Source organism: Sycon ciliatum, chromosome 11 (assembly GCF_964019385.1).
Source record: "Sycon ciliatum chromosome 11, ocSycCili1.1, whole genome shotgun sequence".
Taxonomy (NCBI): domain Eukaryota; kingdom Metazoa; phylum Porifera; class Calcarea; order Leucosolenida; family Sycettidae; genus Sycon; species Sycon ciliatum.
The window spans coordinates 27,321,724-27,344,582 of NC_088653.1; the positions used below are offsets into that span (position 1 = coordinate 27,321,724).

At 49.0% G+C, this 22,859-nt stretch overlaps 1 protein-coding gene across 1 annotated transcript; it reads right to left on the reverse strand.

Moving 5' to 3' along the window:
- Positions 1–10,957: 10,957 nt before the first annotated feature.
- LOC135827261 (uncharacterized) lies at positions 10,958–13,534 on the reverse strand. Its single transcript, XM_065339788.1, has 3 exons — positions 12,936–13,534; positions 12,469–12,681; positions 10,958–12,188 (listed from the first exon to the last, which is right to left on the reverse strand). Exons 1-3 carry the CDS (start codon positions 13,415–13,417, stop codon positions 10,958–10,960), a joined length of 1,926 nt encoding a protein of 641 aa, XP_065195860.1. The 5' UTR covers positions 13,418–13,534.
- Between the last annotated feature and the right edge of the window lie 9,325 nt (positions 13,535–22,859).

The window sequence follows — 22,859 nt, forward strand, 5'->3', positions numbered from 1 at the left end:
GCCTTTGATCCTAGAGGGTGGCGGCGCTCCCACGACGGATGCGGAAAACTGGGCTTTCAGCCGAGTCTCACGCGAACCGTGAAATTTAAATTTATTTATTTATTTAACCGTACTACAGAGGAAGCTTCACCCCGAAAATTGGCCGATCGGCTTTTTTTCGTTTTTAGAACTTAGTTTTACGTCGCAAAATCCAAATGGGAATTTCTTCCCAATGACAAGGTAGCGAAGATCTTAAAGGGAAACTGAACGCCAAAAATAAGTATGGCTTATCCGAAGGGGAATTGGGCACTGATTCCGATGAGCTATGTCTCGAGCCGATCAGAGAAGAGGAACCGTGTTAATTTCATAAATAACACCTTCCATGTTTGGAAATTGGGCTTGATGACGTGCGAACTGCTTAACTGTCAGACAAATCTCACCTGTTAGTGTTGCTCACTAGCGACTAGTGACTAGAGTTGTTCGTCCACGAAATTTGCAATATAGCACTACGGTACCACCAAGAGTAGGTAAGTTGGCATAGAACAACAGCTATGCAAAGCCATGTTCATCCCTCTTCACTTTGGAAGGCAGAACAAGCACCCTTCATACCTCGACATTGCCTTGGAGTGGAAGCAAATTCACCATGAGTTTTCCAATTCGCTACAATCGATCTCGGGGTGATGATCGTGTCTTCTTCATCACCACTGCAGTCTGGACAGCCTTCGGGAAGACATGTGTCACTCTCCTGCTCAACAGATTCCTACATCTAGATTTGGTGACCGTCAGGGAACGAAATAGAGCTGCAAAACACCAAAGTAATTGTTTTCTTCCATTCAATTACACTGCTGAGCATGCACAGCATGGTGACAGCTAAGCAGTTCGCACGTCATCAAGCCCAATTTCCAAATATGGAAGGTGTTATTTACGAAATTTGACACGGTTCCTCTTCTCTGATCGGCTCGAGACATAGCTCATCGGAATCAGTGCCCAATTCCCCTTCGGATAAGCCATACTTATTTTTGGCGTTCAGTTTCCCTTTAAGAGGGAAGAAAAGAGAGAGAGAGAGAGAGAGATAGAGAGAGAGAGAGAGAGAGAGAGAGAGAGAGAGAGAGAAAAGGAAAGAAAAAAGTGTGTATGCACTGGAAATGATAGTCAGCTGGAAATCGGATCCAATTTGTCACACATGGCATTTGCTACTGTTGCATGTAGTCAACGAGCAATTGCGTAGGGTACTGCTGCAGCTTTGAAGGTCTCCAGCGTTGTGCTGGAGCGGACGTCTCCAGGTAATCTGTTCCATTTACCTGTAACGTTGACTCGACTTGCCAGCGTTTGTTCTTGCAACTGGAAGACTGAGTCCGTCCTGCTGCTGAAGGCGGATTTGTCTGGTCATTTGTGGAGTTATTAGTTCTGTGACGGACTGCGATGTCTCACCGTGCAGGCTCTTCCACACAAGAGCTAAGGTGTTCTGGTGGAAGTGCTCTGACACCTGGAAAACTCCCAGCCGGGTCAGCAAAGGTTCAGCTGAGTGTCGCGTGGGCACACCGTAGACAGTTCGGACTGCTCGATTCAGGAGAACCTGCAGCCTCCTGGTCTCAGCACTTGACAGTGAGCCACTGAAAGAGGGCGAGGCGTATAGGGCGTCTGGTAGTACTACGGAGGTCACGTACCGTGCCCTTGCAGCTTCACTGAGGCAGCAGCGTGCGCGCCAGAGTGCCCCAATTTTCTGAGCCATCTTGGCTGCCACTTTGTCAAAGTGCTCCTTGAATGTCAAAGTGCTGTCCACGGTCACTCCGAGATACTTGACTGAGGAGGCTTCTGGGAGGGGTGTTCTGTCGCAGGTGACTTTGATCGGTGGTGTTGGCTGTTTGCGTCCGGCATACACTGCTAGGAGATGACTCTTTGTCTCATTGAGAATGAGGCCACGTTGACGTAGCCAGTCACTGAGCTTTGTGACTGCTGTGGAGAGATTAGCTGAGATGACATCCGTTGACGTGTGGCTGAATTGAACCTCAATGTCGTCAGCAAATTGGATTGACTTTGCTGGCTCTACAACCAATGGGACATCCCGGGTATAGGCACTGAACAGCAGGGGGCCAAGCACTGAGCCCTGTGGAACACCACATGTACACGGCTTCATGCCACTTTGGAGGGTGCCAAATCGGACATACTGCTGTCGGATGCTGAGATAGCTGGCAATCGATGTCAATGCCCTGCCAGTTACGCCAATCTCAAACAGATCCTGTATCAGGACATGGTGACGCACTTTGTTGAAAGCTTTCGACACGACCAGAAAGCATGCACCCCTGTGGAGCTTCTGGTCCTTAGCAGCAAGCAGACCATCTGTGAGTACTACAAGGGCCTGTTCGTTGGAGTGCCCAGCTCTAAAGGCATACTGTGTGACGGGCAGCACATTATTCCCCAAAATCAAGTCTGCCAGTTGTCGCTGAACCAACTTCTCCAGCAACTTAGACACAATCGGTAGAAGAGACACCGGACGGTAGTTGGTTGGTATTGAGGGATCGCCGGATGTGTACAGTGGTCTCACCAATGCCGTCTTGAAAGCTGAGGGGACGACGCCTGTAAATAACGAGACACTAAATATTTCACAGAGGGAGGGTGCAAGAAGATCAGCACAGCTCTTCAGGAGGAGCCCTGGTATGCCATCACTCCCCGTTGCCTTCCGGGGATTAATCCTGCAAAGCAGTTTCAATACTGTGGCTACATCTGGGCACTGGAAACACTGGATACCGTTCCGGTCATGGGGGCCACTGGGGATTTCAAGATGAGGTGGTCGTGTAGTGTCTGTAACGATTTTATGGAACGCATCGGAAATAGAGTCTGCACTGCATGTCGGCGTCTGGTTTGGTTTTCTTCGCCCTGTCACGGCGTTGATAACACTCCACACCCTCCGAGGGTTTTGAGCACTGTCTTGGCATTGCCTTGAGAAGTACGCATTTCTTTTCCGTTATTACGCCGTCGAAGCGTCCGACCTTGCATGCTTGAACTGCGCATATCGGGCAGTATCTGCTTTGTTGCGGAGCCATCGCCTATGGAGCCGTGTTTTGCGCTGGTGTAATTGGTATAGTTCTCTGTCTGACCATGGCTGGGTGGGATGGGAGCGCTGGTGAGTTTGTACCATTGGCGCATGCCTATTCAGGACGGCCATAAACTGGGTGTGCCAATGTGCCCACATCTCATCTATCGTGGATTGGGGATGGAACTCACCCAAGTCTGATGCAGCCATGTCTTCGCGAAAAGACTCAATGTCGATGGTGTGGACCAATCGAACTGGGTTCTTGGGGGTGACTAATCTCCGCTGCAGTGGGTGTTGCGAGGACGGTAGAGACAGACTTGCATGCACAAGAAAGTGATCGCTTGAAGGTTGGATTATTCCTATAGAGGTATATGGGAAATAGTTCCAAACACCTCTTGAAACCATTTCATCAATTTTCATAGATTCTTTAGCGAAGTCCTTCAGCCAGAAGCCAAATCCTATATATAGGATTTGCTGTTTACAGTTTAAGAGATAGTTACATTTGCGGATAGCCGCCTCGGCTATAGATTGTGTTATTTTTCCATTTTACTAATCATTGTCTTCAAGTCCAAGAAGACCAAACAAACTTAACATCAATTATCACGGTGTGCGTTTTTCTTTCCTCTTTTCCAACGAAGCTGCAATGCTATGGAATTGCCTACCGCCTTCTCTTACCTCTTTCACCAGCCTCCCCGAATTCAAGCATTCTCTCTATCAGCATTTTGCCGATATATTCATTACACTGACGGTATCCCAACTCCTTAATTACCAGATTTTGTATGCATCGATCTATTTCCTTAGCCTATCCTCGATTAACTGCTCCCTCTACATAATGTGGTCATTTCATTCTTCTTGCGGGAGATCCCCTCGACAGGCCCAATACAGTCAAGCTATTGTATGTTTTGAAGTGCGGTTGGCAATTTTTGGGCTCCGCCTGTAGAAAGGATTTTAGCTTCAGTACCCGTGTTGAAGATCAGTTCTAACTGTATTAATGAAACCATGTCTCAAGTTAATAGAACTAGCTTATCGAGCAGAGCCAAGGGTTCCTCTACCAAACCAAGCACGAAATCTAAACCCTGTAGTTCGCCTGGAGAGAGCCGACAGTCAGCATCCCGACTATCAGACGGTATGAACCCTCCTGCAGCCAACAATGATGAGGGTGAGTCACTGGATGGCATTGTGTCGATAGAAGTGCTAGTGAGTGAATTCGGTTCCACAATGTCGGAGCTTCTAGATGAGCGAATGGCTACAATCATTGCCCAGACGACAGAAATAAAACAAGCATGAAAGGATTTGGAGGCAAGAGTGAGCCAATTCGAAAATCAAATCAGAGATGGGTTTGATGTCAGCACAGCAGCTACCCTGTTAAGTAGAGTCGATCACATTGACACCAAATTGCAAGCCGTTGACCCCATGGTAGAAAGCCTCCTTGATACGGTAGACAAGGCCAAGCGAGAAACGGCAACCTCCTTCATCATCCAGGGCTTTGGGGAAGGAGAACAAGAGCTGGCCTCCAGTTCAAACGATACGGGTACGGCAACCATAGACGCAGTTGTGACCCTTGTATGGGACACACTAGGCTTCCCACTGCAACAAACTGACATTGTTGCTTCACAGCGACTTGGTGTCACGTGTACGTCAGTAAAACAACCGCCACTCAAACCGCGTCCCATCCTGGTCCGCACTGCAACGCCAGATGCCTACAAGCGCATGCTCCAGCTACGGAGCAGACTCCGTACAACCAACGAGACCAGCGAAAAGGTGTACTTTTCTGAAAATCTGACCAGGGAGGAACGCCAATTTCAACAGAGGCTGCGACCTGCTTTCCAGGAAATGAGAAAGGCCGGAAAGATCTGCTATCTGCGCACCACTCACATCGCAGTTGTTGCGACGAGGGATTCGCCCAGAGTAATCCTTCATTCGCAGGTCCTTGCAGAAGAGTACCGGTGTATGCAAGCACACAACATTGACCCGCTGGCAACAACACGAAGCAACGCAGCACAACTACACCCAAGAGCTGGCGCACTTGGGAGCTCAAACTGGCAACAATCCGGGGCTCCGAGTTGCACACCTCAATTGCCAAAGTGCAATTAGAAAACTCTCTATTTTAGAAGCATTCATTAAATATCACGATACAGATATTCTTTTTCTCACTGAGACTTGGTTTTTGTATCCCTCCCCGACCACAGTGTAAATATCCCTAACTATGTAGTATTCAGACGTGACCGACAGCCATACGAGGCAGCACAGGAGGAGGTATAGCAGTGTATGTCAAATCCAGTCTTTCCCATAGGATTACTAGGCTGCCACAAATGGAGGGCACGGACATAGAACATCTCTGTCTTCAAGTAAGCATCACTCAGCAGCTTCCAATGGCCTTTCATGTCTTCTACCGCCCGCCACATCATACCGTAGACGAGCGCGACCAAATTTTCACTTCCTTCAGGCGTACCTTTGAACAGAACCAGCAACACTTGCCCACAATCTTAGTGGGTGACTTCAACGCTAAACTACGTACATGGAACTATACAGACCCGTCTACAGCAGAAGGCAAGCTTCTACTCAAAGCATTATACCAGTTTGGATTCATCCAACTCGTCCACAACACCCCAACTAGATATTCTGCCACTGGCCGCCAGGGTCCATCGCTCCTTGATCTTGTCATCACAAACGCACCACAGCATGTATGTGACATTCAAGTGCTGTCCTCCATTTCCGATCACTGTCCCGTTGTCTTCAAAGTTGCTTTGCCTTCCCTTGCCCAGTCATCTCCCAGTCAGTCACGTGTCGTTCCTGATTACGTAAACACCGATTTTGATGCACTCAGAGACCACATAATTATGGAATCTTCCACTTTCGTCTGACATCAGTAGTATGTCCTCAGTTGAGCAAGCATGGGATAGATGGCATTCCTGCATTACTACGGCAATCTCGTCACACCTGCCTATGAGAACTATTTCCACAAAGCGAAGAACAGATTCACCATGGTACACTGGCCTCCATGCCACTCTTTGCAAGAAAAAGACCGCCCTTTTCCGTTTAGCCAAGCGTACAAACTTAACCAACCACTGGGTTGTCTTTAAAGTTGCCCGCAACGCCTATCAAGCCTCCGTCCGACGTTCTAAAGCGATCTACCTGGAGAACATGAGCGCACTTGTTGACAGAGAACAGAGAGGTTTTGCAAAACGAAAATTCGAACGAAGTTTCGCGACAGTCCTTGCGAAAGTGTGTACGAATTTTCGCACGAACTTTGCGTTCTGCACATTTTCGTAGTTTGCAGGCAAGTGCACGCACGCCACGACCCAATCTCACGAAACTTCCCACGAAAGTTCATTTCGCGTTCCCTGCAAGTTTCGCGTCCAAAGTTGCGAAAGTTCGTGCGAAGTTTCGCACTTCATGACGTAGAGCGAAAGTTTGTACACATTTTCGTTTTGCAGAACCTCTCTAACGAAGTCCGTACCAGTGGTGGCGCCAAGCCAAACAGCTCACCTATATATCTAAAACGCGTGCACCAATTCCATCCCTTGAGTCTGGAGACGAGGTTGTAACCACAGACGCCTTAAAGGCGCACTTGCTGGCTGACGTGTTCTCCAACCAATGCTCCAACACCCACACCCAACAACTACCTATTCCGCACCCCCCTCCTACGCCAACATCCCCCTTCGATATCTCAGTTATATCTGCCTACGACGTCTTTGATACTCTCAAGAGATTGCCTGTCCATAAAGCTGCCGGTGGTGACATCCCGAACCGCATTCTGAAGGAGACCGCTGGTGTCATTGCCCACTCCCTCTGCAAAGTCTTCATTTAAGTATAACACAAGGCCGCCTGCCACCATCGTGGAAAACGGCGCAAGTTGTACCAATATATAAGCAGAGAGGTTCCACAGCTGAACCCCAGAACTACCGCCCTATTTCTGTCTTGAACTCGGTCGCCAAAGTGCTTGATTCGATTGTTGCGCGCTGTCTTAGCAGGTTTCTTAGGAATGAAGATGTAATAGTTTCGGATCAGATCGGGTTTGTACACGGTCGGAGCACAGTTGACCAACTGATACATTTAACGGCTAGCGCCGCCAAGAGCATGGACAGCAGCCAGGAGTATGATGTGGTCTTCCTGGATTTTGCCAAGGCATTTGATCGCGTCTCGCATTCTACCCTTCTGGCCCTTCTACAACCACTATGCAACCCAACGGCTACTACTTGGTTTGCAGGTTGCCTTGAAGCTCGCAAGTTACAGGTCAAAGTTGGCGAAGACCTTTCCCCCCTCGCCGCTATCTCGGCGGGAGTTCTTCAAGGTTCCCACCTTGGCCCCATCCTATTTCTCCTGTCCATTAATACCCTCCCGAGATCAATCCCTGATGGCAACAGGACGGAAACATACCTCTATGCTGATGATACTGCGCTGGGGTTATCTCGACCACCAGCAGCAGCACCTCAACCGCTCCAGTCAGCAGTGAACATGGTGATGGACTGGGCTGCTACATTTGGTGGCAGGTTTAATGCCGCTAAATCTGCGCGTGTTGTATTCGGCAAACTTGACCCCTCCCAGACTCCTGCCCCAGCACTGCGTGTGGATGCTGCAGGCCTATGTCCCTCGACTACCCACCGCCATCTAGGAATCACCCTGGATCCTCGCCTGTCTTTCCAGACCCACATCAATAGTTTCACCTCCAACTTTCGTCGTCGCGTTATTCTGCTATCCTACATGTCACCCAATATGACCCCTGCTCTCATTGCCCGCCTCTACAAAGGATACGTCCGTCCCTCCATCGAGTATGCTTCACCTCTGTGGAATAACAAACTGACCGCAGGAAATATTGACACTTTGGAACGATTGCAAGCACGCGTGGCCAGGCAGTATTTACACCGTCGGAAAGTGCCCATTCCTCATGGCATGTAGAACGTGTTTGAAGCTGCTGAATGAGAAAGTCTTGCGTGGCGGCGGCATATACATTGCCTCAAACTGTTTTACCATTTCACCCGCCAATATCCGGAAACCCTCAATAATCTCAACATAGTTCTATCGAAGAGTGCACGACGTCCCCACTTTTACCTCCTGCCCACTCACACTGGTCCCTGTTTCCGATCCACTCTACTACATTCCATGATCACCACGTAGAACTCCCTGCCTACCGAGATTAGGATATCTGAAACCCGTGGTGTATTTAGCCGGCACGTTAAGTCCCATTTCCACAGGTATACATTCCATCCTCGAGGTTTTCGCACCCTTCGCGCACGCCATACTGGACCGTACATGTCAGAACGACCACAACTTCCGTTTCCTTCAATATTTCTTGATGAAATTTTCACCATGTCTTGATGGAATAACATACAACAGATCAATGGCACTCTGAATGAAAATAAACTAAAGAAAGTTGGAAGATTTGACAACAAAAGGATAATTATCGCACAACAGACAAAAGCTAAACGGTGCGCAATTTTATCAGAATGTAGTTCATCAGAATCATCTCTTTCAGCCTTAGATATTTAGATTATAGGTACACGCAGTGCGTTTGCCTAATATCACACAGTCCTAAACATCAGTGGCAGTGGTACAGCTCTCACATGCTGCACTACCGCACATGCGCAGTTACCTCACGGATGGAATGGGCAGAATATGCACACAGGATTGAAGAAATCTCCTGCCCATAGGCAAACGCACAAGCTGACATCACACAGATTTCAAAAATGTATACTTTTGCATGTCCATTCTGTACAAGTGAGCCAGGAAACTGCGCGGAGTGTCAACAAACCACTAAAAATGGCAAAAATTCAGGGTATATTTAGGTCTATATTCAGGGTATGTTCAGCACTTTTCATACAGCACTATCACGATGCAGGCAGATAGCTGCACTAAAACTTGCCCGGTCCATAAGTATCTCCTTCCTCTTCAATAGTGGTCTCCTCCCAGCCCTTCTTTCGCCTTCTTCTCTTCTTTCTCTTCTCCTTCTCTTCTGCTGAACCTTTGCGATCGGCTTTGCTGATGCGGGTGAAATCCTCATCTTGGCATGCTTTGTGGGTCAGCACGCCAGGTACACAGTCTGCTTCCAGAAGCACACTCTCCACAGCCAGTGCACCATCATTGAAGTGGGCAACTGCAAGGCTGGCAGCGAACCGGACAACATCAGCGCCACAGAAGCTTTCCTTCTGGCACATACCCCAGATGACGCCGTTGAAGCTTTCATTTACCCTTCATCGTCTTCTTCAGCTCCCGCAAGCCCGTGCCGATGCGTTTCTGTACATGTCCAATGCACTCCTCCTTTTCAATGGCTACACCATTGTACGGGTCAGCTTCAACAACAGAATTGAATGCCTTACTGTCGCCATCTCCGATGTACTTTGTATACCGGAGACCACGATCAGCAACAGAGCGACTCCATATAATGACAGCTGCATCGCTCTCCATGGCTGGTGCGGATCGCGCTGTATTCACTCCACAGGTGTGGGTACCTTTCCAGGCAGTGAAATCAACTGCACTAATTCTCCCGGACTCCTTCTGGTCGTTCCGCACGACACATTCCTGGCAGTACTTGCTGCTCACGTGTATGTCCAGTACACGGCCTGTTCTCCACGATATACAGGCAAAGACACCGTAGAGAGACGTATAGCCGCGCCTCATCCTGGTGCCATCGCAAGTTACCGCCACGGTGTCGCAACCATTCAGCACCTTCACCTCGTCAGCAGCATTGACCATGCTCATATGAGCCACAGTGGCTACAGCGATCACGAGCGCTTCCTGGTGACGGGTGTAGGCATGTGTGTTCACAGGGCTGGGCATGTCCATGGTTCCGCAGAACTTATTCAGAGCGGCACGTCCCTTGCCAATTCTCCGCATGGCCAACACTGATCGCCGGTTGACGTCAAAGAACCGCTTCTCTTTCAGGCATAGGTTAAATCTCCAACTGTGACATTGTCGCACTGCACGTGCACCACCGATGCGAGGCCAACGGCGCAGCAGTCAACAATATTTATTTTTCCAGATTTGCACTCGCTACACACAGTGGCCACGTCCAGAAGCTCCTGAAGACACTTTAGGTACACAATTCTGTTGCTCCGCAAGCAATCCTCTTCTATCTCTTCTCCAGTTCCCTCAGACGCCTCAGTATCGTCGTCCTCAGAACTGTCTGGGTTCGAGTTCACATCTGAGCCGTCGCTGCTGTCAAAGCTTTCATCAGCTAAATAGGCCGGCTTCCTGCTCAACTTTCGCGTGGTCGCGCTCTTCTCAGTCACTTCAACATCACTGGCGACCTCAGGAACCTCAACGACATCGTCGACTTCAGCAGCAGCTGGCTTTGGACCAAAATATTTCCTTTTCTGTCGTCTAGAACGTCCACTCGAGCTCGTTCTTCGGTTCCCCATTGTTCAAATTATTTCAAATAATTATTTTGTTCTCAAGGCAAAAAGCTAGCTGTTCAGCGCTTCTCCTTGTACGCCATGGTATCCAGTAGCAACGATTTCAAGTGAAAAACTCGCTAGTAGTACGCGGTTTCAGTGAAAATCACCGACTGCATGGAGTGCAAAATTGTACAAATTTTCGTTCCGTGCGTACTCATTTTCATTTGAATTGTTGAATTTGAAACGGTCGTAACTTTGGAACCAGTAGTCCGTTTCACCAAAAATTTTGTTTCTACACCGCGATTGTCACCGAAGCAAGTTGGTACGGGCTACCAGAAGTAGCATAATATCCAGCCAATATTTATAATGACAGACAGGTACAAGGATGTGTGCGATGTCATCCATAGAATTCCGCACAATAACAGAAAAATCGATCGGAACCGCTATGTACAGAATTAAGTTTCAATGCTGGGAACATGAGAAGGTTCCGAGCATATCCCTCGCAGAAGATGGGGCATTGCTGTACAAAGTTCCAAAAAATCTAGCGAAGCAAAATAGATTGAAATCCCTATGTACAGAATATAAACACAAAAATATTTTTTCTTGTCATTCATGACTTGTACTTTGAAAGGTACAGCTTGTGAGAGCACAGCTCTGGGATAACAAACTGCTCGTAGAAGGATGTTAACTTCATGAGCATGGTTTGCCAATGAGCGTCATCGAACATGATACGCTCTACAAGCACGCCAGCACATGTGAACACCACAAAGTCACACCACTTCACATCCATGACCGCCATCTCACCAATCACCTGGTCATAGTACTTGTGATTCTTGCATAAGTGGGCTGACCCGTCCGCGTGGCATTCCAAGAATGACTTGCCAGGGAATTGCTGGGCGATTCGAGTTGGCGTGAGGTTAACAATAGATGTGCCCTGGATGGAGAAGGGGCATTTTATTTCCAGGCAGCCACGCTCCACCACGCCGCTCTCAAGCTCCTCCACAACGATTCCATCAGAACTCGCACCAATGAAGTGGTAGTCACGATGGAGGCTAAGACCACACTCTCTTACGGTGATGTTCTTTCCATCTTCGAGTGCCACACTGAGGTACATGTCCCTCGCCCTGGGCTCATTCTCCACTCCCCATCGCATGGCAGGTGGCAAAGCGGAAATGGTGGTGTATCCCATGATACCGGCCAGCAGCGAGACTGGCTCCTGGGCTCGAGAGCGAACGATGTCACCAAATCGTGAGCTAGTTAGGCGCCCATGACGTAGGTCGAACCACCACGAGTTGTCTGTCTGGCCTTTGGTGAAGTCTTCCACTTCCTTTTGGGATACACCGTACTTGGACAGTGGTCCGGTATATCGACCAAGGGCATCTTCACTCGTTCCACCTGGAAGCCTGTCAGAATGGAACAGGACCAATGGCGAAAGGTCCTTGGGTTGGCTAACTGGAGTAGCAGCAAGTCCTGATGACTGGTCTTCGACTTCCCAGAAATGGAAGAACCCACAGTTCTTGGCTGATGCCTTTCCCGCTGCTAATGCCTCCTGCAAGGTGAGTGCGTCAGCAGATGTGACTTGGCGGTGTGACGGTGCACGGGGATCAAACTCCGCTCGCAGCTGCTTCCTCTCCACTTCATCATCAGTCATGCCATGGCAAGCTTTCACAAACTCCATATTGGCGAGTGGCTGAGGATCGACATGCTTCTTTGGAGGCTGATTCCAGCGCATAGGTTGTGACGTTTTAGACAACTCCACGGGTAGCTCCACTAGATTCCTTTTTGCAGCGGATTCAATGAAGAAGAGTAGGGCAGCAACATGATTGCACGCCTCTCCCAGCCTAACATAAACAACAACCGCACACGCACACCATGCACGGGAGACAACAAATATATGCCAACGTCAGATAGAGCTGTCAGAACTCATCACATCACAAACTTGTTGAACAAAGAAGTTATTATAACAATCATCTGCAAAATATATGTCACTACAAAGGAACTATCACAGCACAGGTAAGGAGGAAGAGTTATAATAGGATTTATCAGTGCCGCAGGTCAACTGTCACATTTGGACTGAAGAAAACACACCAACTCGTAGTGCGTTTCTGTGAAAACACTTACCCGGCAATACAGCTGCATTGCGCAGCGTAGACTTCACCAGTCTCAGTGTTCAACGACACATACACGGTGAGCGGTGTATCACACGACAAGGAATGGTGGACGTAAGCACGGAGATAGGAGATTGCCACACCGTTCTCCCCAGATGCAGGATATTGCTTGCTCCACACATTCTTCACAAAGCCATCGGCAAAAAATTGGTACGCCTTCAAAGACCTGTTGCCAACAAAATTTCCAAAGACACATTTGGAGAAAAGAGACAATATTAGGGATGTGCAATTCAGGGGTTCCCTAGCTGAATTCCTTCACTGATTAGACATTGATGGCAACTGATTCGAAAATGCTAGTTGACCTCAGTTACAGTAGGTCTTTCAACAAAACTTGACACACACTGACTTTGTCTTGAGAGATTACGAATTCAAACTGCCTACTATCACAACGTACCCACACCGCCCATGTTCATTACTCACCTAAATGCCTTCATGCTCTCCATATCAAACGTCTTGTCTCGTCCATAGACCAAGTACGTCAATAAATCCATGAAGTGGAACCGCACCACAGCAGCACGAAACTCCTTGCACCAGTCTTGCACCTCGTTGAAACGAGGCAACGAAGACAAAGTGCCCCGAACGTCTTGAGTTATATACTGCAGTCCAACGGAAGCACCAGAGGACGACGCATCAGCAGCACCAGCCAAACCAATCTTGGACATCGACACCAAGCGCTCCACGATGTCAGCCTTCTTTGTTGCTCCAGTCAACCGAACATCCAGAAATTTGGCAATTTCCTTCAGTTCGGCCACCTTCAGCGTCGCAAGAGAAGTCTGAACCCCAACAAAATCGGCATCGCTGGCTTCGGACCCTTTTGAAAGTTGTTCAGCAAGGACAGCCAGTGGCTGAGGCAAGGGTGGTGGCTGCTCAGCGGCAGCAGAGTCAGGGATGACAGCAGACATTGTTGCTTCCTGGTTGAAAAATTACTTTCACTGCAGTTTGGGCTGAACTTCTTGCCCACCAAACATTTTTGCGCGTCACCCGTTGCCATGCAACGCGCACTGTGTTCTATCCGGAAAGGGGTCTATAGGGTCCGCTGGCCTAGTTGGATACCCAAAACAGCCAGACTTAAAACTTTCAATTTTTGAGTATCTGAAGGGTCATTCCCCCCTTAACCTCTTCACATTAATCTTTTTTTATCTTAATACTTTCTTCCTTTTAAGAATTGCACCCTATTGTACACGCATTGTACACGTATATTCGGAGACCCCCTTGATTTAGGCTTCGGCCTTTGGGGAATCCCTCTAATAATAATAATAATAATAATAATAATAATAATAATAATAATAATAATAATAATAATAATAATAATAATCCCCGTCATGATGTTGCGTGGTAGTCGGAGGAAGGTGAATTTCAGCCATCACCCCAGCGATGTCCTGCAGCATGAGTCGCTCATGCCAGTTTGACTCGGCTCAATTTGTCTTTTGTGTCTGTGCATGATGATGTCACAGGTTTGTTTGCCAGTTTTGGTTCTGTTGCCGTTTATCCTCCGTCTTTGCTTTTTGTTTTGCTGTTTCCTTTCTCTTCTTCCTCTTTGCTTACGTTGATGCCATTTTGTTGTGAGTCCGCATGCTTTGACTCGAACTCGCAAGGTTGATTATTATCTCTTGCACCTTTTACTGGTTTAGGACTTGTGCCCAGTCCTGAAGTTATTGCTCATTGTTTGTGTTTTTGTTTTTTATTGTTTTGCATTTACATTTACATGTATTTAGAACACATGTGCAAGGTTGATTGCTATCCCTTGCACGTATCAGGGCCTGTGCCCTTTCCTGTTTTATTTCATCTCACATAATAGTACATAATAAACCAGTTAGTATACCAGTAAAAAAAAAAAAAAAAAAAAAAAAAAAAAAAAAAAATAATAATAATAATAATAATAATAATAATAATAATAATAATAATAATAATAATTGACTGTAAGTTTGACACCTATTATGTAATGCTGTAGGACTTCCTTTTTTGTTCACGCTTTTAATTATGCTGTTATAAAATGTTCTATTTTTTGTACACAGTACCCTCAGTTCCGATATTATTCACTGATGAGCGGAACACGAAAATCGATTTTAAATAACATAAAAATCCTTAAAAATTCCATGAACTCGTTGTTGTCTGGCCATGTCTGCATCTATTATACTCCCAATTGCACTAATAATAATAATAACAATATTGACTGGATTTGAGGGACAGAGACAAACGGGAAAAGTCTGAAGAAAATATTGACTGTCACCACCAGGACTCGAACCAGGGACCCTCGCTTGTAGCCAGCGATGCTCTAACCGCTGAGCTATGGTGTAGTCGTCATCCAAGCAGAGACCGTTCAACGTTTTCTTCAGACTTCGTAACTCACACTTCCTGTGAATCCACACAGGCGGTTGGGGCGCAGCCCTCACTGTAACCCAAACACTTCACGTACAAACTAGCACGCGGGGAGCCCCAAGTCATAAAAATATTGGCTGGTTTTGAGGGAAAGAGACAAACGGAAAAAGTCTGAAAAAAAATTTGACTGTCACAACCAGGACTCGAACCAGAGACCCTCGCTTGTAGCCAGCGATGCTCTAACCGCTGAGCTATGGTGTAGTCGTCATCCCAGCAGAGACCGTTCAACGTTTTCTTCAGACTTCGTAACTCACACTTCCTGTGAATCCACACAGGCGGGTGGGACGCAGCTCTCACTGTAACCCACACACTTCACGTACAAACTAGCACGCGGGGAGCCCCAAGTCATAAAAATATTGACTGGTTTTGAGGGAAAGAGACAAACGGGAAACGTCTGAAAAAAATTTGACTGTCACAACCAGGACTCGAACCAGAGACCCTCGCTTGTAGCCAGCGATGCTCTAACCGCTGAGCTATGGTGTAGTCGTCATCCCAGCAGAGACCGTTCAACGTTTTCTTCAGACTTCGTAACTCACACTTCCTGTGAATCCACACAGGCGGGTGGGACGCAGCTCTCACTGTAACCCACACACTTCACGTACAAACTAGCACGCGGGGAGCCCCAAGTCATAAAAATATTGACTGGTTTTGAGGGAAAGAGACAAACGGGAAAAGTCTGAAGAAAAAATTGACTGTCACCACCAGGACTCGAACCAGGGACCCTCGCTTGTAGCCACCGATGCTCTAACCGCTGAGCTATGGTGTTTTTTGTTTTGTTTTTTTTTTGTTTTTGTTTTTTTACTATATTCACATAACCAGCTCGAAAAGAATAAGGAAAGACAATGGTACGGAGACTAGGACAAACGTGACAACTAATGAGCAGGCGCTGCACCGAGACGCAGCAGTGATGGTGGGGCATTGATGACTCTGCCGACCTGAAGAAGATAGAGCTGTACAGGTAAGAAAAATGCAAAAACCCAAGGCTTAACACGAGCGATTGTGGGGGAGAAACTGTCTTAGCGTCATACTATTCATAGGGAATCGACTGCCCAGAGCCAGTTTGTGCTGCGAAGATGGCGGTAAACATTCGTTTTGAATGATTGCATTCTCTTGCTGTGGGGAGGCTGGGATAGGAGAGCGGCAGGGAGGGAGTTCCAATCGCTGATGCTGCAGTGTGGGAACGAGCGCTTCAGTGCCAGCGGGGCAGATGCAGGCAGCTGGTGTTGGAGCTGGTGGTCATGGCCACTGACAGCACCGTGCTCGCTGCGAGTTCTGGGGTTGGTAGAGATGATGTGGCGCGGTGGCAACACAGAGAGCAGCTGCGGAGGACCAGGCAAGTAGTGCAGCTTGTACAGGCAGGCAAGCGAGGCAACAGTGCGGCGGATGGCCAGGCTGGGTAGGTGTGCCCCAGGGCCGATAGCATGAAGCGCGCGGCGCTGAACATTGTTCAGACGCTGGAGGTGGCTCTGCGCAGCTCCCATCCATACAAGAGGCGCATACTCCATGACTGGTCGTACGAACGCCTTGTATACGGTCGTCCGGCCGGCGGGGGTGAGTATGTGGGCGGCTCTGTTTAGGACCCCAAGCCGCTGGCGTGCACGGGTGGCTACGGAGCGTAGGTGATCGCTGAAGGTCAACTTGGCGTCCACCTTCACACCAACGAGGGTGATGGTGGTTGTCTCGGGCACCAGTGTGCCACCAAACAGGAGTGGGGGGAGATCTAAGCCGGTGCGTCTGAGGGTGGCTGTCATGGCCTGGGATTTGGTCGGTTCAAACATCACTTTCCATGTATGACCCCACTCGTGCAGTCGGTCAACGGACACCTGCAGTGACTGCGCGGCGACTGTGGGGGTCTGCTGGGAGGTGACTAAGCTGTACAAAGTTGTATCATCAGCATAGGCTTCCAAACTGGCGCCGTCAGCGAGAACATCTGGCGCGTCGTTGACGTAGGCCAGGAAAAGCGTTGGTCCAAGGATGCTTCCCTGGGGGACTCCAGCGGAGGTCGTATACCTAGATGACGTCCGCCCTCCAACGAGGCACTGTAGGGAACGGGTGTCCAGGTCCGAGGCTAGCCATCTCTGAAGCGGACCATCTATGCCTAGGCTACGCACCTTGTGAAGGAGGCCGACATGCGAGACACGATCAAACGCTCCTGCGATGTCCACAGCTAGGATACGAGCCGCCCCTCCACAGCCCACAGCGCTTGCCCAGGCAGTTTGGAGAGCTTGCAAAGCGTCCGATGTTCCAAGGCCTCTGCGAAATCCAAACTGGTGCGACGTGAGCAGATGATGGTCTTCAAAATAGTTTACGATGTGTCTGTTTACAAGAGTTTCCATTACTTTCGAGATTATGCACAGTAAGGATACGGGCCTGTAGTTCTTAAGGGTTGAGCGGGAAGATCGCTTGTGGATCGGAACCACGTTGGCCGTCTTCCACATCCTAGGTTGCACTCCAGACCGGAAGCATAAAGCAAATAGCTTGGACAGTGGCTCTGCGAGCTCATGAGCACATTCCTTAAGGACGCGAGGAGAAATACCGTCAAGCCCGGTAGCCTTGGAGACGTCGAGCCTTGCCAGGAGTCGGCGGACAGCCTGTGGGCGGAAGCGGATGGTGCGAAGACGTGGAGCCTCTGAGGGAGCAGGGTCCGGTAGGTCAGCCTCCACAAGGTCCGGACCGGCAACGCTACATTTCTCCGAGAAGAAGCGAGCGAATGCCTCTGCTTTCTCTGAGCTTGTTGCCCACTCACGGCCATCAGAGTCGACAACTAGGGGAATTTCGGGCTGTGTGCGGTTGCCAGCAGCGTTCTTCAACTTCGTCCACCACTGTTTGTCTCTGAGGGACCCAGTTGAGAGGCTGCGACGGAGGCTGTCCTCCTTTGCACGTCGTGATCGGAACTGGGTGGCGATCGCTACAGTCACGGAATCGGTGAATGCCTGCTGAAGTGCTGGGTCATAAGGGTGTTTTCTCCAGTCGCGCCAGCGCTTCTCCTTCTCCCTCTCGGTCTCTGTGCATTCAGGCGTCCACCATACCGGATCGGAAGGCCTCGTTTCCAGAACTTTGGATGGGACAAACTGTGCAACAGCTGCAGTAATCGAAGTGGTAACCTGCTCACAGGAAGTTTCTGGGTCCTCCGTGATGATATCACCCCATTCCACGTTGCGAAGGTGCGCCCTAAGGCGATCCCAGTCTGCCCTGTTGTAGCGAAAGACTGTTCGCTTAACAGGGGGTTCACGTCTAGGGAGCACGGAAGAAAAGTCTGACAGTACAACTGCATGGTCAGATCGACCGAGGGGCGGAAGTATACGTGTAGTTACTGGGGACGTGAACGTTGACATTATGAGATCTAGCGGGTTGTCTCCACGAGTCGGTACTGTGACATGCTGGACAAGAAGATGGGCAGCGCAGGTATCTTCGAGAGCCTCGCCTGCAGGCGTAGATTTCGAGCTGTTCAGCCAAGCCCGGTTGTGCACGTTGAAATCGCCAGCTAGGATAATGTGGGAGCCCTGGTGTCTAGTTTCTGGGAGGATGTTGTCGAGATGATCGATTAAGGTAAGATCGCCAGGGGCACAGGACCCTGGCCGATACACTGCTAAGACGGTGCGGAGACCTGGGGCCAGCTGGAGAGAAACCCAGATGATCTCATGTGCGGAGGACATGAGGTCAGGGATGAGCATGGAGGGGAGTGACGACTTCACCCAGATGGCTACCCCTCCCCCATGTGCCGTTCTGTCCAACCGAAGTGGTGAGCTGTATCCAGGGAAGCTGATGTCAGAGGGAAGCACTTTCTCCGCAGTGAACTTCGTTTCTGTCACAATTGCTACGTCGGGCTGATGCTGCAGGAGTGCGTGCTGTAGGTCGGGAAGTTTGCTGGCTAGGCCGAAAGCGTTTGTGCAGAGAATGCGAAGATTCTTGCTACCCTTCATTGCAGGAAGAAGTAATTAAAAAAAGGGGAGGGACATTTGGCGTAAGCGGGTGCATAGTTACATGTATGGCTAAGGGTCCTAAAATCTAATGAAATACCTAAAAGGATCAAGCTAAAGATAAGAATGAGGAAGCTAGAGGAAGACACGAGGTTGAAGTAGGACAGGGAAAACCAGATTGTGTTTGTATACCTAGGGCTACACAGGGGGAGAAGATGTTATCTGCGCCAAGTTATCTGCTTGTTGCTTGACGCAGTGATCTTTTTCGCCTTCTTCTTTCTCTGGTTATCACTGGAAACTACCAATGGGGAGGTCGACTCCCGCGGCCTCTTGTGGAAGCAGTCTGCCAATATCGCCAATGCTCTAGCCTCATCCCCTGAGAGTTTCCCCTCAGGTGGACAGTCCGACTCCTCGGCCCAGCTGCTGTCAGGAGACAGAGTCAGGTCAAGTTCCACGTGGTTGCTTTGTTTATCATGCTCAGGTCGCATTTTGACAGTTTTGGCAGAAGCTGAGTCTTGGCTGCCATGTGTACCCGTGCCCTCCTCCAGGGGTCTCGAGTCGACCTGACCAGCTGGAGAAGCGCCCAGGCTCTCGTGTTGTGGCTGATCCTCGCGCGCTTTGTCTGCACCGATGACCTCCTGGGGTCCCGATTTGACTGCAGAGGCTAGGCTTTCAGGCAGTGGCTGATCCTCGCGCCCTTTCTGGGGTCCCGATTTGACCCTGTTAGCGTACGTTCCACGAGGGGTGCGTGGCCTGGTGGGGCAGTCCGCGGCCAGGTGACCTGGGGACTCGCATACCCTACAGGTGCGTGGTTGATCCTTATACCGTACGGCAAAGACGTGACCCCCTGCCGTTTGAACGTACGATGGAATGGAGGGGCATTGTTTCCCTAGTTTGAAGCTGAAAAAGCGTACCCCGGTTGTAACATCGAAGCCATGCTTTGTGGTGACTTGCCCGTATCGAACTGTTGAAGCGGGACTACCGTACGGTTTGAGAGCGTCCGTCAATGCAATGTCCGAGATCCAGACAGGGAGGTCAGATATATGCAGCTGGAGGATCGAATCCAGTACGTTTGAAACCAAAATTGTCTTAGGCCGTGATCGTTTGGTCGGATCCAGATCCAGATCCATCGGATCCTCTGGATCTGCAATGATCGATTGGTCGAATCCGGATCCAGATCCTCCGGATTTGGATCCCAGCAACCCTGCCCCGGGAGCAAGGTTGACTGGATCCATCGGATCCAAATGTGACCTTTGTGCGTATATGGCGGGTAAAAATCATTTTTGTACTCATTGTCGTACGTCTAGTGGACTTTCGTTGACTTTTCGTACGACGCGCGGGATCAGTACGACTTTTGCCTTTTTGGGGTGACCTGTCAGCGCCATTTTTTACTTCGTCAACATGGCAACAGCTAAGGTCCGCAAAAAAGTGTTCGGTTGATTCTGAAGGATCCGACGGATCTGAGATTTGGATCTGGATCTGGATCCGACCAAACGATCATAGCCTTGGGCTGTACTCACACTACTTGAAAGTTTGACGCGAATGTCGCGTTCAAAACTAGACAAAAGTACTTGAAAAAGCCTTTCCAAGCACACTGCACTCCAGTGACGACTTGAAACATTTTTGTCAGCAAATTACCATGGAGAAACATGATTGTCATGTGGTAGTTTTGAAAATCCCGAGGCTGCGTTCCTTCAATTTTTTCAATTTTTTTTCAATTCCTTCAATTTTTTTGCGCTCGATGAACTTATTTGAAATTTTCAGTTCATGAGAAAAATAGAAACAGTTATATCTTGCTTGGATCGTGGAGTTCGTTCGCCATGCCTCGCGAAGAAGTAGCACATTATCGACGTCGACGTCGACGGATGAAGAGGTTTCTCTCCACAGCTCGATGAGCTTCTTCTCCAAGTCGTCAGAAAACACTACGAGAGGCATGATGTCGGTACAAAAGCAATGGTACAAAAGAAATGCGACAGAAACGGCAATCAAAACAACGGGAATGCTACTGGAAGAAAGAAGACGGAAAATACTCGGAAAAAAACACCACAGAATTCATTCTTTAATGACAGGCAAAAAAGGAAACTACAAGTATTATGTACAGGAGCAGTACGACCACGAGGAAACAAAGCATGAAAAATATTCTGGATGGAGCCTTTCAACGTACAATAGTACTCCGGCCTCCTGACCTCACACAGCTTTCCAAACGGCTTGAAAGCAAAAAACCTCGTAGAAGAGGGTTCCGTTTCCGCTGAAACCTTTCAAGCGGCTTTCAAGGGCTTTTTTCATTTTCGCAACCGTCACCGTGGCAACATTCACACGTAAGTCACTTGTACGCGGTTTTTCAAGTAGTGTGAGTACAGCCTTACCCAATAGAGAAAAGCCCTCCCGAACAACACGCTCTAGACTGTCACTCGCAGTGGACATGAAGGTTACAATGCACTCATGCTGTGAACTTATCTGAACAGATGTGAGGTCGTTGTATCCAGCATCTCCCAGTGCATTCGCGACATCCACCACTTTGGTCCCCAGTGGGCAATCGAATTTCCCGGACGTCTCTCGCATCTGCTCCGAGGTCAGTGCCATCCATCGGGGTCTCGAGTTACCAGTGCTCGCCATGATTGGTGGTTAGGTTATAAGGGCACGCCCTAGATATGCTTTATAAGGATCCAAAAACTACCACATTCACAAAAGGATGCAGAGCTCTCAAAACTGCATCCGCTCTTGCTTGGTAGTCGTCATCCAAGCAGAGACCGTTCAACGTTCTCTTCAGACTTCGTAACTCACACTTCCTGTGAATCCACACAGGCGGGTGGGACGCAGCCCTCACTGTAACCCACACACTTCACGTACAAACTAGCACGCGGGGAGCCTCAAGTCATAAAGATATTGACTGGTTTTGAGGGAAAGAGACAAACGGGAAAAGTCTGAAGAAAAATTGACTGTCACCACCAGGACTCGAACCAGGGACCCTCGCTTGTAGCCAGCGGTGCTCTAACCGCTGAGCTATGGTGTAGTCGTCATCCAAGCAGAGACCGTTCAACGTTTTCTTCAGACTTCGTAACTCACACCTCCCGTGAATCCACACAGGCGGGTGGGACGCAGCCCTCACTGTAACCCACACACTTCACGGACAAACTGGCACTCGGGGAGCCCCAAGTCATAAAGATATTGACTGGTTTTGAGGGAAAGAGACAAACGGGAAAAGTCTGAAGAAAAAATTGACTGTCACCACCAGGACTCGAACCAGGGACCCTCGCTTGTAGCCAGCGATACTCTAACCGCTGAGCTATGGTGTAGTCGTCATCCAAGCAGAGACCGTTCAACGTTTTCTTCAGACTTCGTAACTCACACTTCCTGTGAATCCACACAGTCAGGGACCCCCGCTTGTAGCCAGCGATGCTCTAACCGCTGAGCTATGGCGTCGCCGTCATCCAAGCAGAGACCGTTCAACGTTTTCTTCAGACGTCGTAACTCACACTTCCTGTGAATCCACACAGGCGGGTGGGACGCAGCCCTCACTGTAACCCACACACTTCACGTACAAACTAGCACGCGGGGAGCCCCAAGTCATAAAATATTGACTGGTTTTGAGGGAAAGAGACGAATAATAATAATAATAATTTTGAAAGGATTGGGAGAACTTCAAATTCAAAGGATCTGTCGGGGAAGTGAACTGCCTGAAAAGAGAAAAAAACGCCAGACCCACCAGGACTCGAACCCGGGACCCTGCTTGTCATGAGCAATGCTCTAACCACTGAGCTATGGGACCAGGCTGGAGAGAAAAACTTGTCAGCGCCTTCTAGCTTCAGCCTGGTCCCATAGCTCAGTGGTTAGAGCATTGCTTATGACAAGCAGGGTCCCGGGTTCGAGTCCTGGTGGGTCTGGCGTTTTTTTCTCTTTTCAGGCAGTTCACTTCCCCGACAGATCCTTTGAATAATAATAATAATAATAATAGTAAATACTCTGATGATCTGCTAAGAGCAGTGAAACCGGTCAGTTATGAAAAAAACATGTGATTTGAGTGGTGAATAAGCTTGTGTCGGGG